Raw genomic sequence first — 18,933 nt, forward strand, 5'->3', positions numbered from 1 at the left:
TCCCTTAACTTTTGTTTGTGAAAAGTCTACCCTTCCCTCAATTCTGAAGGACAGTTTTACTGGCTATAGAATTCTTGGCTGAGTTATTTTCTTTGAATATTTTGAGTATGTCATCCTATTCTCTCCTGGCCTAAAATGTTTCTGTTGAGAAATCTTCCAGTATTCCTATGGGGGTGCCCTTGAATGGAAGCTCACTCTTCTCTCGTTGCTCTTAAAATTGTTTGCCTTTGACTTCTGATGGTTTTTTTGTTTGTTTGTTTTTGTTTTTTAGATTTTTAAACTTATTTGATACAGAGACCACATGCGTGTACATGCAGGGGGAGTGGCAGGAAGAGGGAGAAGGAGGCAGAAAGAGGGAGAGGGAGAAGCAGGCTCCCCATTGAGCAAGGAGCCGGATGTGGGGCTTGATCCTAGGACTCTGGGATCATGACCTGAGCCGAAGGCAGAGGATTAACTGACTGAGCCACCCAGGTGCTCTGAGTTCTGAGGTTTTAATTTAATGTGTCTCAGTGTATCCCTGTTCAGGTTCAACATATTTAGGGTACTTTGGGCCTCATGGATCGGATGTCCATTTCTTTTGCCAGATTCAGGACATTTTCAGTCATCATAGTCTTAAATATACTTTCTATCCCTTTTTCTTTTCTTCTGGGACTCCCATAATGTGACTATTGTTTCTTTACGTTGTGTCCCATAATTCCTGTAGGCTTTCTTCCTCACTGTTTTTCATTCTTTTTTTCTTTTTGTTTTTCTGACTGGTTAATTTTTTTTTAAGATTTTATTTATTTGTCAGAGAGAGAGAGAGTGAGAGAGCACAAGCAGGGGGAGCTGCTGGCAGAGGGGGAAGCAGGCTCCCTGATGAGCAAGGATCCCGATATGCGGGACTCAATCCCAGGACCCTGGGATCATGACCTCAGCTGAAGGCAGATGCTTAACTGACTGAGCCACCCAGACATCTCTGACTGGTTAATTTCTAATATCTTATCCTCCAGGTCCCTGATTCTTTTGGATGGTTGAGTCTGCTTTTGAAACTTGAATTCTTCAGCTCAGTTATTGTATTTTTCCACTCCAGGATTTCTGGATTTTTGTTCATTTGTTTTGTTTTTTATGCCTGCTATTTCTTGTGAAACTTCTTGTTTTTCTCATCACTGTTTTCCTAATTTTGTCTGTGTGTTCTTACAGCTCATTAAATTTCATTAAGAGGATAATTCTGAATTCCTTTTCTGACAGTTCATATCTTTCCATTTCTTTAGGGTCAGTTATTGGAGCTTTGTTAGTTTCCTTTGGTGGTATCATATTTACCTGATTTTTCATGATTCTTAATTCTTTACATTGGTATCTGCACATTTGAGTGATTGGGCTTTTCTTCCAGAATTTATAGGTTTTCTTTGGCAGAGACCATTCTTCGCTAATCAGTTCAGTTTGGGTGTCTGGGAATGTCTGCTGGTACTGTTCTTGGGCAAGCAGGACCTACTATTATGGTCTGTTTTGGGGTGAGGCAACTGTTTGAACTCTGAGGACAGAGATTGAGAAGGATTTGCTGCTGCTTCAGAGCAGTTGGATGGGGTTGCTGGCTTGGTTCCCTACCCAAGCGAGGCTGTAGGATGGGCTCTACAGTTCCCTGGATTCTCCGGTCAGGTGTACTAGATTGCTGGGACTGGGTACTGTATTCATTTGTAGTTGGGGCTATTAATTAGCTTTCCTGCCCTGGCAAGACAGCAGGATGGGACCCAGGGCTCATTGTTTGGGGACCCAAGTCAGGCCTAACAGTTCTGCGAATTCCCTGGTCAAGCAAGGCCACTGGTTTTACTCTGCACACTGGAGAAGCCGTGGGCTGTGTGCTGTGTTCAAGTGTCACTGTACATAGGGCTGTTGGATAGGCTGTGGAGCTTCTTGTGTGCTCTAGTTAGGTTCCCTGGCCAGACAGGCCGAGAGCTATATTCAGCAATGAGCAGGGCAATGAGTTGGGTTCCTTTCCTGGGTGCGGCAGGAGAAACAGCTCTAAAGCCGGTAAAACTCTTTCTTGTGTTAACTCAAGCTGATCTAGATCCCCAGTTCCCTTAGCAAACAGGGCCACTAGCTTTGTTCTGTAAATTCTTGGCTATCTGCCCCTTCTTGGCTTGAGTACCATTGGACTACACAGCTACCATGAGTTGTTGCCAGCCCTTTCTGGTCAGATGGGGCTAGAAGGCACTCTGCACAACTGGTCAGTCTGTGTTTTAGCCTCCTTGCCTTGGTGGGAGGGGAAGGGACCTCTCTAGTTACTCTCGATTTCTCAACAAGCTCAGTGGTTGGGAAGGGCCAAGAGCTACCCTCAGCCCCAGCTAAGAATTAATTTCACTGCTCGGGAATGCTGTATTCCCAGTCCTGGCGTTGCTCTGGCAGCAGTCAGCTCTGCTCTCCTGTCTCCCTGTCCACACTGCTTCCTGTCTTTGCTAGTCATTTGGTCAGATGGGGTGGGAAGACACTTTGTGGTGTGTGGGGCTATGATTTAGCTTCTGGCCTGGTGGTGGGGAAACTGAATTCTAGGGCTGGCAAAACTCCTCGTTTGAGGGTCCAAATTAGAGTGTTCTGCACCCTGCTGTGTTCCCTCGTCATTGTGTATGTCCCTGACTCCGCTCTGGAGCTGAGCAAAACCATCCATATGGATTACTCCTTGGCCCCAGGAGGTGTGAACTCAGTTTGTCAAGATCCATGTGCTGGTTGCTGTAAGCCCTTCCCCACTTCTCCATCACAGTCAGATTCCCAGTGGTTGAGCCCCACAGAGTCCCCTGTGGTTCCTATGGTGCAATATCAGAGTAGGGGCTCCCACAGGGTGACCCACAATGCTGGCGAAGTGCTGATTTTCTCCTCTGTCTCAGGGGACACCTCTCTTTGTGGTGCTGTGCTGGCCTGGAGGGGAGGGACAGTGCAGTCAACATGTAGCCACTTGTCTTACCCTTCCTTCTAATGCAGTCTTTCCAAGTCTATGAAGTGCGGGAAATGCTTCAGTCCCATTTTCGAGAATTCTCTCAGTGCTGTCTTGTTCTTGAATGGTTGTTAGTTGTTCTTGTGTGGGGGAGTGAAGTCAGGAACACCTATGTTGCCATCTTGGTGACATCACTCCTCTCCATAAAGGAGTTATGCTTCACGTGAAAAGGAATAGGTAACCACTGTTAGTTTTTAGACAGAGAAATGGCATGATAACTTGCTTCTTAGATGATTATTGTAGAGGCAGCATGGAGAATAGACTGCAGAGGAACAGGAGAGGAGTGATAGTGGCCTGAATTAGGGAAGTTGCAATGAGGATTGAAAATAGTGAACAAAGTTTTCTTTTGGTACTTTTAGAAGAGAAAAATCATAGAAATTAGTCACTGATTGGATGTAAGGGGGTAAGGGAAGGGATGCGTTAAACATGGCATCTAAGGTTTTTGCTTGAATATCACCTCTATAAACTTGCCAGTTCACTGTCCTTTTTTGTTATAGCATGGAAGTGTATTTTTAAGCCTTTAATTCTTTCTTTTATTTGTAAAAATAAGTAAGGATCTTACCTGAATTGTTTAGTATACAAAAAAGTTGTGGAAAGCAAGAAGGAGAGGGTGATGTATATCATAAGAAGCAGGTTGGGACAAGGCTAATTAAATAAGATATAAATAGAGTGTAAGGCACTGGTAAAGAAACATACCATGGCTCAGAATTCATGGAAACTCTATTGATGGTATTTACCATATGATTATGGGGAGGGAATTTTCTCTCTTTTCTTTTTTTTTTTTTTTTAAAGATTTTATTTATTTATTTGACAGGGACAGAGACAGCCAGCAAGAGAGGGAACACAAGCAGGGGGAGTGGGAGAGGAAGAAGCAGGCTCATAGCAGAGGAGCCTGATGTGGGGCTCAATCCCATAACACCGGGATCACGCCCTGAGCCGAAGGCAGACGCTTAACCGCTGTGCCACCCAGGCGCCCCTTCTCTCTTTTCTTAATGTTAATATCCTCTTGGGTGTTTGGCAGTCACTTGAGAAATACCTCTTTAAAGGAGAACACAGAAGGGAGGGAAAAAGATGGCAGAGGAGTAGGGGACCCTTTTTTTCAGCTGGTCCCCTGAATCGAGCTGGATATCTACCAGACCATCCTGAACACCCACGAAATCAGCCTGAGACGTAGGAAGATACACCTGGCTTTACAAACGAACATCTCCAGTGCTGAGTATTTTGGTACGAAGCGGGGAGCCGTGAATCTGCGCACAGATATCGGAAGATAAACGGAAGTGGGGGGAGCTCCCATAAAATGCCACAGGGTTGCAGATTGGATAAAAAGACATGACCCATCCATTTGCTGTCTATAAGAAACTCATTTTGAACCTAAAGATACATCCAGACTGAAGGAAAAGGGATGGAAAACCATTTTTCATGCCAAAGGACCTCAAAAGAAAGCTGGGGAAGCAATTCTCATATCAGACAGATTAGATTTTAAACTAAAGACTGTAGTTAGAGATACAGAAGGACACTATATTATTCTTAAAGGATGTATCCAACAAGTGGATATGACAATTATAAATATCTATGCCCCCAACAGGGGAGGAGCTAGATACACAAGCCAAATCTTAACCAGAATAAAGAGACATATAGATAATAATACGTTAATAGTGGAGGACCTCAGTACTCCGCTCTCAGCAATAGATAGATCACCTAAGCAGAAAATCAACAAAGAAACAAGAGCTTTGAATGACATACTGGACCAGATGAACCTCATAGATATATACTACACCCCAGAAAAACAGAATATTCCTTCTTTTCAAATGCACATGGAACTTTCTCCAGAATAGACCATATACTGGGTCACAAAACAGGTCTCAACTGATACCAAAAGACTGAGATTATTCCCTGCATATTGTCAGACCACAATGCTTTGAAACTGGAACTCANCATATCAGACAGATTAGATTTTAAACTAAAGACTGTAGTTAGAGATACAGAAGGACACTATATTATTCTTAAAGGATGTATCCAACAAGTGGATATGACAATTATAAATATCTATGCCCCCAACAGGGGAGGAGCTAGATACACAAGCCAAATCTTAACCAGAATAAAGAGACATATAGATAATAATACGTTAATAGTGGAGGACCTCAGTACTCCGCTCTCAGCAATAGATAGATCACCTAAGCAGAAAATCAACAAAGAAACAAGAGCTTTGAATGACATACTGGACCAGATGAACCTCATAGATATATACTGGACCAGATGAACCTCATAGATATATACTACAACCCAGAAAAACAGAATATTCCTTCTTTTCAAATGCACATGGAACTTTCTCCAGAATAGACCATATACTGGGTCACAAAACAGGTCTCAACTGATACCAAAAGACTGAGATTATTCCCTGCATATTGTCAGACCACAATGCTTTGAAACTGGAACTCAATCACAAGGAAAAATTTGGAAGAAACTCAAACACTTGGAAACTAAGAACCATCCTGCTCAAGAATGATTGGGCAAACCAGGTAATTAAGAAAGAGATTAAACAATTTCTGGAGACCAACAAAAATGAAAACACATTGGTCCAAAACCTATGGGGCACTGCAAAGGCAGTCCAAAGGGGAAAATGCATAGCCATCCAGGCCTCACTCAAAAGAATAGAAAAACCTAAAATGCAGTTTTTATATTCTCACATCAATAAGCTGGAGCTGGAACAGAAGAACAGGCTTAACCCATGCAGGAGAAGGCAGATGATCAAGATTAGAGCAGAGATCAATGAATTAGAAACCAGGAGCACATTAGAGCAGATCAACAGAACTAGAAGCTGGTTCTTTGAAAGAATAAATAAGATGGATAAGCCACTGGCCAGACATATTCAAAAGAATAGAGAAAGGACCCAAATTAATAAAATTATGAATGAAAGGGGAGAGATCATGACCAACACCAATGAAATAGGAAGGATCATTAGAAACTTTTATCAACAGCTTTATGCCAATAAATTAAACAACCTGGAAGAAATGGATGCCTTCCTGGAAACCTATAAACTACCAAGACTGAAACAGGAAGAAATTGATTATTTAAACAGACCGATTAATTAGGAAGAGATTGAAGCAGTGATCAGAAACCTTACCAAAAGTAAGAGTCCAGGGCCTGACGGATTCCCCAGGGAATTCTACCAAACATTCAAAGAAGAAATAATACCTATATTCCTGAAGCTGTTTCAAAAAATAGAAACAGAAGGAAAACTACCAAACTCACTCTATGGGGCCAGTATTACCTTGATCCCCAAACCAGGCAAAGACCCCATCAAAAAGGAGAATTACAGAACGATATCCCTGAGGAGTATGGATGCCAAAATTCTCAACAAGATCCTAGCTAATAGGATCCAACAGGACATTAAAAGGATTATCCATCATGACCAAGTGGGATTCATCCCTGGGATGCAAGGGTGGTTCAACACTCGCAAATCCATCAGTGTGATAGATCATATCAACAAGAAAAGAGTCAAGAGCCATACAATCCTCTCAACTGATGCAGAAAAAGCATTTGAAAAATTACAGCATCCATTCCTGATTAAAACCCTTCAGAGTATAGGGATAGAGGGTACATTCCTCAATTTCATTAAAAACCATCTATGAAAAGCCTACAGCGGATATCATTCTCAATGGGGAAAAGCTGGAAGCCTTTCCCTTAAGATCAGGAACACGACAAGGATGCCCACTCTCGCCACTATTACTCAACATAGTACTAGAAGTCCTAGCAACAGAAATCAGACAACAAAAAGGGATAAAATGTATTCCAATCAGCAAAGAAGTAGTCAAACTATCTCTCTTCACAGATGACATGACACTCTATATGGAAAACCCAAAAGACTCCACCCCCAAATTACTAGAACTTATAGAGCAGTTCAGTAATGTGGCGGGATACAAAGTCAATGCTCAGAAATCAGTTGCATTTCTGTACATGAACAATGAGACTGAAGAAAAGAAATTAGGGAATCCATTTCATTTACAATAGCACCAAAAATCATAGTTATCTCGGAATTAACTTAACCAGAGAGGTAATGGATCTATATTCTAGAAACTACAGATCAGTCTTGAAAGACATTGAAGGAGACACAAAGAGATGGAAAAATATTCCATGCTCATGGATCAGAAGAATTAACATAGTTAAAATGTCCATGCTACCCAGAGCAATCTACACTTTCAATGCTATCCCGATCAAAATACCAATGACATTTTTCAAAGAACTGGAACAAATAGTCCTTAAATTTGTATGGAAACAGAAAAGGCCCCGAATCGCCAAGGAACTGTTAAAAAGGAAAAACAAAGCTGGGGGCATCACAATGCTGGATTTCGAGCTGTACTACAAAGCTGTGATCACAAAGACAGCATGGTACTGGCACAAAAACAGACACATAGACCAATGGAACAGAATAGGGAACCCAGAAATGCACCCATGGCTCTTTTGGGCAACTAATCTTTGACAAAGCAGGAAAACACATCCAGTGGAAAAAAGACAGTCTCCAATAAATGGTGCTGGGAAAATTGGACAGGTATATGTGAAAGAATGAAACTTGACCAGTCTCTCACACAAAGATAAACTCGAAATGGATGAAAGACCTCGATGTGAGACTGGAATCCATCAAAATCATAGAGGAGAACATAGGCTGCAACCTCTTTGACGTCAGCCACAGCACCTTTTTTTCATGACACATCCCCAAAGGTAAGAGAAACAAAAGAAAAAATGAACTTGTGGGACTTCATCTAGATAAAAAACTTTTGCACAGCCAAGGAAACAGTCAAAGAAACTAAGAGGCAGCCCACGGAATGGGAGAAGATATTTTCTCAAACTCAATACACGAGAAACAAATAATCAAATCAAAAAATGGGCAGAAGATATGAACAGACACTTTTCCAAAGATGACATACAAATGGCTAACAGACACATGAAAAAATGTTCAAAATCATTAGCCATCAGGGAAATTCAAATCAAAACCACATTGAGATACCACCTTACACCAGTTAGAATGGCAAAAATTAACAAGGCAAGAAACAACAAATGTTGGAGAGGATGTGGAGAAAGGGGATCCCTCTTACACTGTTGGTGGGAAGTTGGAGAGGATGTGGAGAAAGGGGATCCCTCTTACACTGTTGGTGGGAATGCAAGTTGGTACAGCCACTTTGGAAAATAGCGTGGAGGTCCCTTAAAAAGTTAAAAATAGAGCTACCCTGTGACCCAGCCATTGCACTACTGGGTATTTACCCCAAAGAGACAGACGTAGTGAAGAGAAGGGCCATATGCACCCAATGTTCGTAGCAGCATTGTCCACAATAGCTAAATTGTGGAAGGAGCCAAGATGCCCTTCAACAGATGACTGGATTAAGAAGTTGTGTTCCATATATACAATGGAATATTACTCAGCCATCAGAAAGAACGATTACACAACATTTGCAGCAACATGGCCGGGATTGGAGGAGATTATGCTAAGTGAAGTAAGTCAAGCAGAGGAAGACAATTATCATAAAGTTTCACTCATTTATGGAACATTAGAAATTGCAGGAAGATCAGTAGGAGAAGGAAAGTAAGAATGTAGGGGGGGTAAACAGAAGGGGCAATGAACCATGAGAGACTATGGACTCTGGGAAACCAACTGAGGGCTTCAGATGGGGGGGGGTGGGGGACTGGTATAGGCCGGTGATGAGTATTAAGGTGGGCACATATTGTATGGTGTACTGGGTGTTATATGCAAATAATGAATCATGGAACATTACTTCAAAAACTAAGGATATACTGTATGGTGACTAACATAACATAATAGAAAATTATAAAAAAAGGAAAATAAAGGAGAGTACATTCTTCCGTTTGATTTCAGATTTTTATAACAATTCTGTGAACCAGGATACTAATTTTTCTTTTTTTAGGAACAATGTACTTTTAAATAAAAAGGATAGTTGTGGAATGTACATGGAGTTCTTGATTACCTCCTTTGCTTCTTCATCTATCAAATGTAGTTAACAAAACCCGGATACAATATGTGCATGTGTATGTGCAGAGAGGCTGCTGACATGTACTGGCGCATAATAGGTACTCAATAAAGGTTTTTTTTTTTTTTAAACTATAATTTGATTTCTTTCAATTCTTTCTTTTTCTGATTATATGAATTGTTGGGGGCCATAAAATTTTAAATATGTATATTTTCTTAATTCCAGTTAATTTAATAGCTTTATTTTCTGTAGAATGAAAGAGAAAAGTTTTAAGTATCTTATTTAGGTAACCCTGTATGTGAAATTGTAGACTAATTATAGCTAATACTGAAGGATCAAATGAATGCTGAATAATTGATGTGTTTTTAAAAACTTTTTAAAAGTATTTCTTGCCTCTTGGTTTTGCCATCTGTTACTCCCTTGCTTTTCTAATATGTGTTAGATTAGCAACATTCCATTAGTGCTATAATGTAGGAGGGAAAACTTTACTTTAGGTATATAAATGATAAATATATGTATAGTGTTCTCGTGGATACTGGGTACCTGCTCCCTGAAATTTCTTTATGTAGATGAATGGCAGCAAAATCAATCATCCAGTCAATCTGAATGAGACTTTTGTTTTTGTTTTTAAGACAGGGGACATTTGCAGTCTTACTGTGTCCTTCCTTCCCATTGGAGATATTTAACACAGACCCAGCAATCTATCAGTGTTTAATGATTTAAGAAATCTTTCAGTATATAAAATGAGCATCAACATGAACAGAGATCCCTGCATTAAAATAGCTCATCCTAAAAGCCTGGTCACTACAGGTAGACAGTAACTATTCCAGGAACTTAAGAGACAGATAGTGGAGATAAGAGAGGTTAAATAAGATGGCTTTTATTTCAGTATCTTTTAATATTTTAGGTGGTAATTTGTCTTATGTTCTATTTCACATGTAGGGAATTCCGAATGAGAGCTGGAGAATAACAAAGATAAACGAACGCTATGAGCTCTGTGATACATATCCTGCCCTCTTGGTTGTGCCAGCAAATATTCCTGATGAAGAATTAAAGAGAGTGGCATCCTTCAGATCAAGGGGCCGTATCCCAGTAAGTGTGAAGCTTTGATGAGACTTTGCAAATGCTTTTGTACTCTATGCAATGCTGAGATTAATGAATGGGAGAATGGATGCAGGATAAAAATAGCTACAGCAACATGTCTTTTATGGGGATTTTAGAGAATGAGTTATTTAGTAAAATTAAAACTGTAGGCAAGATTTAAATTAAAGAAGTTTCTGTAGAGTCTGACATGGGTAGGAGAGAACTGCACAGAATTGTGATACTTAACTTGAAAACAAAGTTGGCTCTTTATTGTTCTCTATTTCTTTGTTTTATTATATATTCTTTAATCATGGTGGTAAATGCTCTTTTCCTTTAAATCCTAGAAAGAAGAAAACTTCACAAATTTATGATGAATTACCATGTTTTAGAAAGATCAGCTCAAATAATTTTAGGCACAAAATTCATAGGTTTTGAAGACTTTACAGTTGGATAGTTTGCTGCTTTAGTAATAAAACTTTAAGGGGTTTACTTAACCCCCTTTTAATGTACTTTGATTCTAGAGACAACACTTCTGAATAATCATGACTTTCATAAATCAATACCTGATTAAAGGATTAGACCAAATTTTCCATATGCCAGAGTTAGCTTGAAAGAAAGGTGATGGGGGCGCCTGGGTGGCGCAGTCGTTTGGCGTCTGCCTTCAGCTCAGGGCGTGATCCCGGCGTTACGGGATCGAGCCCCACATCAGGCTCCTCCGCTATGAGCCTGCTTCTTCCTCTCCCACTCCCCCTGCTTGTGTTCCCTTTCTTGCTGGCTGTCTCTATATCTGTTAAATAAATAAATAAAATCTTTAAAAAACAAAAAAAAAGGTGATGATTTTTATAGCAGCCTTGAGTAGCCTTTCATGGTTAGGCTTTGGAACCAGTCAGAAAGCAGAAATTTATAGAGTAATGTTTTTGAGAAGAATTCTAAACAGAGAAATATATAAAGAGTGTGTCACTATTTCCCCCCATTAAGGTTTTATCATGGATTCATCCTGAAAGTCAAGCCACTATCACTCGGTGTAGCCAGCCAATGGTAGGAGTGAGTGGAAAGCGAAGCAAAGAAGATGAAAAATACCTTCAAGCTATCATGGACTCCAATGCCCAGTCTCATAAAATCTTTATATTTGATGCCCGGCCAAGTGTCAATGCTGTTGCCAATAAGGTGAGATTGTGTTTCAGTAATTAAGATTACAATTATAGTTTCATGAATTGGCTGGGTTTGGTGGGAGCCACAATGAGTAGTAGAAAGATTTCAGACTTTCCAGTGACAAAGATGTACATTCTAATGCCAGCTGTCCTACTTGATGGTATGACTTTGAGTTAGTTATTCAATTTCTTTTTTTTTTTTTTTAAAGATTTTATTTATTTATGTGACAGAGAGACAGCCAGCGAGAGAGGGAACACAGCAGGGGAGTGGGAGGAGGAAGAAGCAGGCTCCCAGCGGAGGAGCCCGATGTGGGGCTCGATCCCGGAACACCGGGATCACGCCCTGAGCCGAAGGCAGACGCTTAACGACTGTGTACCCAGGCACCACCCCCTTTTTTTTAAGATTGATTGATTTATTTTAGAGAGCAAGAGTGAGGGACAGAGAGAGAATCTCGAACAGACTCCCCACTGAGTGCGGAGCCTGACATGGGGCTTGATCTCACACCCCTGAGATCATGACCTGAGCCAAAACCAAGAGTCAGACCCTTAATTGACTGAGCTACCCAGGTGCCCCTAGTTAGTTGATCTTTTAATTTTATATTTGTTCACTTTTTGTTGAAGTACAATTGAGATACAACATTATATTAGTTACAGGTTTACAACATATTTCAGTATTTGTATAGATTATGAAATGATCACCCCATCAAGTCTGTTTACTGTCACCATACCGATTTATAACATACTGTCCTTATAATGAAAACTTTTAAGATTTACCTTCTTAGCAGCTTTCAAATTCACAATAACTATATTATTGTAGTCCCCATGTAGTATGTTACATTCTCATGACATTTATTTTATAACTGGAAATTTGTGCCTCCTTATCTCCATCAATTTTGTTCCCTGACAAGCCCTCCACCCTGCAACCACCAATCTGTTCTCTGTATCTATGAGTCTTGTTTGTTCATTTGTTTTGTTTTTTATATTCCATATATAAGTGAAATGATACAAAATTTGTCTTTCTCTAATTTTACTTAGCATGATACTCTTGAGGTCCATTTATATTGTCATAAATGGCAAGATTTAATTTCTTTTTATGGCTGAGTAGTATTCCATTTTGTGTGTACACACACACACACACACACACACGATCTTCTTTATCATCCACTGATGGACATATAGATTCTTTCCATATCTTGGCTATGATAAACAATGCTGCAGTGAACATAGCATGCACAGATCTTTTTGGATTAGTGTTGTTGTTTTCTTTCAATAAATACCCAGAAGTGGAATTGCTGGATTGCATAGTGTTTTTAGTTTTAAGTTTTTGAGGAACCTTCATAGTGTTTTCCATCATGTTTATTTTTTTGATAATAGCCATTTTGACAGATATGCGGTTATATCTCATTGAGGTTGTAATTTGCATTTCCTGATGATTAGTGATGTTGAGCATCTTTTCTTGTGCCTGTTGGCCATCTGTTGTCTTCTTTGGAGAAATGTCTATTCAAATCCTCTGCCTATTTTTCAACTGGATTATCTTTTGTTATTGCTATTGAGTTGTATGGGTTCATTATGTATTTTGGATATTAATCTCTTATCTGATATATGATTTGCAAATATCTTCTCTCATTCACTAGTGGGAAGCTCCCTTTGCTATGCAGAAACTTTTTAGTTTGATGTAGTTCCATTTGTTTCTTTTTGCTTTTGTTGCCATTGCTTCTGGAGTAGGAGCCAAAAAGAGATCACTAAGACCAATGTCATGGAGCTTATCACCTTAGTTTTCTTCTAAGAAATTTATGGTTTCTGGTCTTAGAGTCAAGTCTTTAATCTATTATCAAGTGGATTTTTGTGTATGGTGTAAGAAAGTAGTTCAGTTTCATTCTTTGCATGTGGCTGTCCAGTTTTCTGAGCAAAGTTACTGAAAGAGACTGTCCTTTCGCCTTTCATATCCCTGCCTCCTTTGTTGGGTATTAATTGACCATGTATACATGGGGTTCATTTCTGGGCTCTGTGTTCTGTTCTGTTGTTCTGTATATCTGTTTTCATGCCAATACCAAACTGTTTTGATTATTATAGCTTTGTAGTGTAGCTTAAAATCAGCATGATGCCTCCAGCTTTGTTCTTCTTTCTCAGGGTAATGGATATTTTGTGGTTCCATACAAATTTTAGGATTGTTCTATGTATGTGAAAAATGCCATTGGAATTTTGATAGGGATGGCATTGAATCTGTAGATTGCTTTGGGAAATACATTTTTCAAATTAATTTTTCAAGTCCATGAGCTTGTAGTATCTTTTCATTTATTTGTGTCTTCTTCAGTTTCTTTCATCAGTGTCTTATAGTGTGTAGTGTAAAGGTTTTTCACCTTAAATTTAGTTCTAAGTATTTTATTTTTTTCAATGCAGTTATAAAGGGGATTTTTTTTAAAAGATTTTATTTATTTATTCAACAGAGATAGAGACAACCAGCGAGAGAGGGAACACAAGCAGGGGGAGTGGGAGAGGAAGAAGCAGGCTCATAGCGGAGGAGCCTGATGTGGGGCTCGATCCCACAACGCCGGGATCACGCCCTGAGCCGAAGGCAGATGCTTAACCGCTGTGCCACCCAGGCGCCCCTGGGGGGGGATTGTTTTCTTAATTCTCTGATAGTTCATTGTTAATGTATTAACATGTAATAGATTTTATATATTGATTTTGTACCCCACAACTTCACTGAATTCATTTATTAGTTCTAATAGTTTTTTGGGTAGAGTCTTTAGGGTTTTCTCTATATAAAATTATGTCCACAAAAAGTGACAATTTGACTTCTTCCTTTCCAATTTCGATGGCTTTTATTTCTTTTTCTGATTAATTGCTCTGGCTAGGACTTCCAATACTGTGCTGCATAAAAGCAGTGACAGTGCATATCCTTGTCTTGTTTCTGACTCTAAAAGAAAAACTTTCAACTTTTCACCATTAAGTATGATAGTTGTGGGCTTGTCATACATGGCCTTTATTACTTTTTTGAGAGTCGTTGTAATGAATGTATGTTGAATTTTGTCAAACGTTTTTTCTGCATCTTTTGAGATGATTATGATTTTTATTCTTAATTTTGTCAATGTGTTATATTACATTGAGTGTTCTGTAGATGTTGAACCATCCTTACATCTCTGGAATAAATCCTACTTGATCATGGTGTATGATCTTTTAAAGTATTGTTGATTTGGTAATATTCTGTTGAGGATTTTTACATCTGTGTTCATTATGGATACTAGCCTGTAATTAATTAATAAATTAATTAATTAATTTCTCTTTTCTTTCTTTTGTCATCCGTTTTTGGTGTCAGGGTAATGCTGGTCTCATAAAATTAGTTTGGTATTGTTCCTGCCTCTTCAGTTTTGTAAGTGTTTGAAAAGGATAGGTATTAAATCTCCTTTGTATATTTGGTAGAATTTACTGGTGAAGCTGTCCAGTCCTGGACTTTTGTTTGTTGGGGAGTTTTTGATTACTGATACACTTTCTTTACTAGTAATCCGTCTATCCAGATTTTCTGTTTTCTTCGTGATTCAGCCTTGGAAGAGTCTGTTTCTAGGAATTTATCCTTTTTTTTTTTTTTTTTTCTAGGTTGTCCGGTTTATTGCCATGTAATAGTTCATAGTAGTAGTCTCTTATGATCTTTTGTATTTCTTTGGTATCAGTTGGGACTTACCCTCTTTTACTTTTGATTTTATTTATTTGAGTCCTCCCTCTTTTTTCTTAGCGTGTCTACTAAAGGTTCATTGATTTTATTAATTTGGCTTAGCTTCATTGATCTTTTCTATTATGTTTTTAGTCTCTGTTTCATTTTTTCCACTCTGATCTTTATTAGTTTTCTCTTCTGATTTTGGGCTTACTTTATTTAGGTATAGAGTTAGATTGCTTATTTAATATTTTCTTATTTCTTCAGTTAGGCCTGTATTGCTAGGAATTTGCCTCTTAAGATTGTTTTTGCTGCATCCTATAGATTATGGTGTGTTATATTTCCATTTCATTTGTCTCAAGATATTTTACATTTCTTCTTTGACTTCTTTGTTGACCCGTTGGTTGTTCAGTACCGTGTTTTTGCTTTGTGGTTACCCTAAGGCTCATATATTACTGCCTTTATACGTAACAGTCTATGTTAAGATGATAGCAGGTTAAGTTTGAATGCATTTTAAAACTACACTTTTACTTCCCCTGACACATTTTATGTTTTTGATGTCGCATTTACAACTTTTTATTTTGTGTATCCTTTAATTGTTTATTGTGGTTATAGTTATTTTCACTATTTTTTAACCTTCATACTAGCTTTGTAAATTATTAATGCACTATGTTTATTATAGATTTGTCTTTACAAGTGAAATTTTTACTTTCATTTTTTTTTGTTATTAATTAGTACCCTTTCTTTTCTGCTTAAAGAAGTCCCTTTAACTTTAACATTTTTGGTAAGTCTGATAAACTCTTTTAGCTTTTGTTTGTCTGGAAAGCTCTTAATCTCTTCTTTATAATATTGCCAGAAAGAATATTCTTGGTAGGAAGGGTTTCCTTTCAGTACTTTGAATATATCATGCCACTCTCTTCTGGCCTACACAGTTTCTGCTAAAAATACTGCTGATTGTCTTATAGAGGTTTCTTTGTATATAACAAGCTGTTTTTCTCTTGCTATCTTTAAGATTCTCTCCTTATCCTTAACTTTCGACATTTTAATTATAATGTGACTTGGTATGGCTCTTTTCGGGTTTATCTTATTTGCAACTCTCCGGACTTCCTGGACTGAAATGTCTATTTCTTTCTCTAGGGAAGTTTTCAGCCATTATTTCTTCAAATACGTTTTCTGTCCCTTTCTGTTGCTCTTCTCCTGGTGCCCCTATAATGCAAATGGCATTTTAGTTTATGTTGACCGATAGGTCCTTTAAGCTGTGTTCACATTTTAAAAGTTCTTTTTTGTTTTTCCTTCTCTTTTTGGATGAATTCCACTGCCTTGTCTTCCAGATCACTGATTCTATCTTCTGTTTTATCTGGTCTGATATTGAACCACTCTTGCATTTTTCAGTTTAATTATTGTGTTCTTCAGTTTTATGTGACTTCTGTTTGGTACTTTCTAAAATTTTCTATATTTTTGTTGAAGTTCTTATTGTGTTCATCCATTCTTCAAGTTTGGTGAACACTTTTATGACCATTACTTTGAACTCTTTATCCGGTAAATTATTTATCTCCATTTCATTAAGGTTTTTTTTTTTTCTGGTGTTTTAGTTTGTCTTTTCATGTGGAACATATTTTTCTTTCTCCTCATTTTGCCTGAGTCTCTGTATCTCTGTGTATTAGGTGAAAAAACAGCTATGTTTCCTAGTCCTGCAGGAGTGGCATTGTTTGGGAGATGAGTCTTATCATTTCAGCTTGGCCCAGTTTTTGGTTGTCTTTCAAATCTTTTTGATTGTCTAAGCAGCCTGGTGTTTTTTTGGTAGGTCCCAGTTGTTGAGGGTGTACCAAAACCTTGAGTATTCCAGGGGGAGGGATCTTAGTCATCTCCTAGTTTCAGGCTGATTGGAAGCTGGACCCTCAGGCAGCATCTTTTAAGATAGGCAGATATATACAGTCGTATGGGACTGCAGTTATAGACCTTGCTGGCCTCCAGACCAAGTGATCTGGAGGTGTGCCCTTAGTGACAATTGCAAAATTTGAGGCTTTGGACAAGTATATGGGCTTTTTTTTGTGGAGGTACTGGTGAGCTATAGCAGGGCATAGTGAGAGCTCATAGATAGATAGTATCCCTCACCTTATATTTTCTGAGAGCATTTCCATAGCCTCTAGATGTGTTACAAATCTGATGCCTTTCCCTGAGGCTGAAGCTCTAGATCTAGTAGGTAGGCCATTTTCAGAGGAAGACTGAGATGTATTTAAGTCTACTGACTGTACAGTGCTCCGAAGCTGGTAGTCTACCAAGAACTGCATCTCCAATTGTTTCAGAACCATAGAGCCCAGAAACACAATCCCCCTTGGCCACCAGAGTCACGCACTCAGTGGGTGTCCCCTACGTGGGCTACACATGCACCAGCTGGCTTTGATGGAGCCAAAGTGAAGTGGCGTGTGGGGATGGGTTATTTAATCTTTTTAGACCTTCATTTGCTCATTTGTAAAATGAGAATAATAATAGCTAACAGGGTTGTTTTGGGGGCAAAACTCATCTAATAAAATGTAGTGCATAACCCTATGCTCATGTACATAATAAATAAGTGTTCAGCAATTATTAGTTTCCTTCTCCCTTCTCCAGACTTGACAACTAACTGAGCTTATGAGTAAAGTCTGCACAACGTGGCTGTAGGAATTGGAAAGCAGTATTCTCCGTGACCAGTGGTGCCGCCTTCTCACTGCCCTCCACCTAATCAAGTTATTCACACTGAAGACTTGCAATTATAGCTAGAGTAGTAGGCCTGGTTTCTGCTGTAGAACAAATATTTACATTGCGGAAATAGAAATTTTGTTCAGTTGACAAAATCTACCATAGGAGAGGGAGAGAGAAGAGATATAATTAAGCTTTAGTAAGTTACCTTTTTAACCCCCAAGAAGCAATGTATCTGTATTATAGAATCAGCTAATGCAAATAAGTGAAAAGAAGAACATATTGTAAAACACTCTAAATCCTGTAACACCACTAAACTTTGGTTGTTCTTCCAGACCTATGAATATATGCATGCACACATATATTTGAAACAGTGGGATAATTGTAACTTCCTTTTTAAAACATTGACCCTGTATCTTTCGGTGCCAGTGAACATCTATATATAACGTTATTTTAATTGTACAATAACTAATAATATCAACTGTTATTGGATATTTAGGTTATTTCTGGGTTTTTTGCTTTTATAAACAATGCTGGGATGATCATCCTTTTAATTAAATTATGGTGCCTGTGCCTAAGTATTTCCATCCTATGTAGTGTTTTGAAGGCATTTTGAGTTCCAACATTCTCTATTAAACTGTAAATGTTTCCCCTTAAAGGAGAAATGAGATAATGTGTACATGAAGCTTGCAGCACAGGGACTGGTATATATTTTTCCAGTAAATATTTGTTCCCCTTCTGAAACTTTACTCCGAATTAACAAGAGCGAGACGTAGTATGTTTTCTAGCATGAGAGGAGAAGGGAAGAGAAATGTAATGTAGAAAAGGTGGTAAGGCAAAGTGTTATATTCCATATCTTATTTTTTAAAGCATTCTGATACATATTTCAGTATGGAAATCCCCTCTTTTTTGGAAGACTGATATATTTTACTTATTGTTACATCTTTCTGGTTACAAGATATGTACTAGACAGTATAGAAAAACTCAGCAGGTATAGATAAAGAAAGAAAATAAAAATCACCCATATCCACTAATATCTTTATATTTTTCTCCATTATTTTTTTGGTGCACTTACATGTTGTTTATTTTGTTTCTTTGTTTTTCTCTTAATACTATAAGAATTATTTCTTCTAATACAATATTTTTTTTATTTTTTATTTTTTTTAATGATTTTTTTATTACGTTATGTTAATCACCATACAGTACATCCCCGGATTCCGATGTAAAGTTCGATGCTTCATTACTTGCGTATAACACCCAGTGCACCATAATACGTGCCCTCCTTACTACCCATCACCAGTCTATCCCATTCCCCCACTCCTAATAAAATATTCTTTCTTTTTTTTTTAATTTTTTTTTATTATATTATGTTAGTCACCGTACAGTACATCCCTGGTTTTTAATGTAAAGTTCCATGATTCA

General features: G+C 38.3%; 1 protein-coding gene across 3 annotated transcripts in view; it reads left to right on the forward strand.

Moving 5' to 3' along the window:
• Positions 1-18,933, forward strand: part of MTMR2 (myotubularin related protein 2) — a 117,681-nt gene that overhangs the window by 76,581 nt on the left and 22,167 nt on the right. For all 3 annotated transcript variants that reach the window (XM_002925711.4, XM_034666135.1, XM_011232938.3), the window contains 2 exons: positions 9,889-10,038; positions 11,008-11,196. In XM_002925711.4, the coding sequence (XP_002925757.1) occupies positions 9,889-10,038; positions 11,008-11,196 (339 nt within the window). The remainder of the gene's footprint in view (positions 1-9,888; positions 10,039-11,007; positions 11,197-18,933) is intronic.

The sequence above is a fragment of the Ailuropoda melanoleuca genome, chromosome 8, assembly GCF_002007445.2.
Source record: "Ailuropoda melanoleuca isolate Jingjing chromosome 8, ASM200744v2, whole genome shotgun sequence".
NCBI classification, from domain to species: domain Eukaryota; kingdom Metazoa; phylum Chordata; class Mammalia; order Carnivora; family Ursidae; genus Ailuropoda; species Ailuropoda melanoleuca.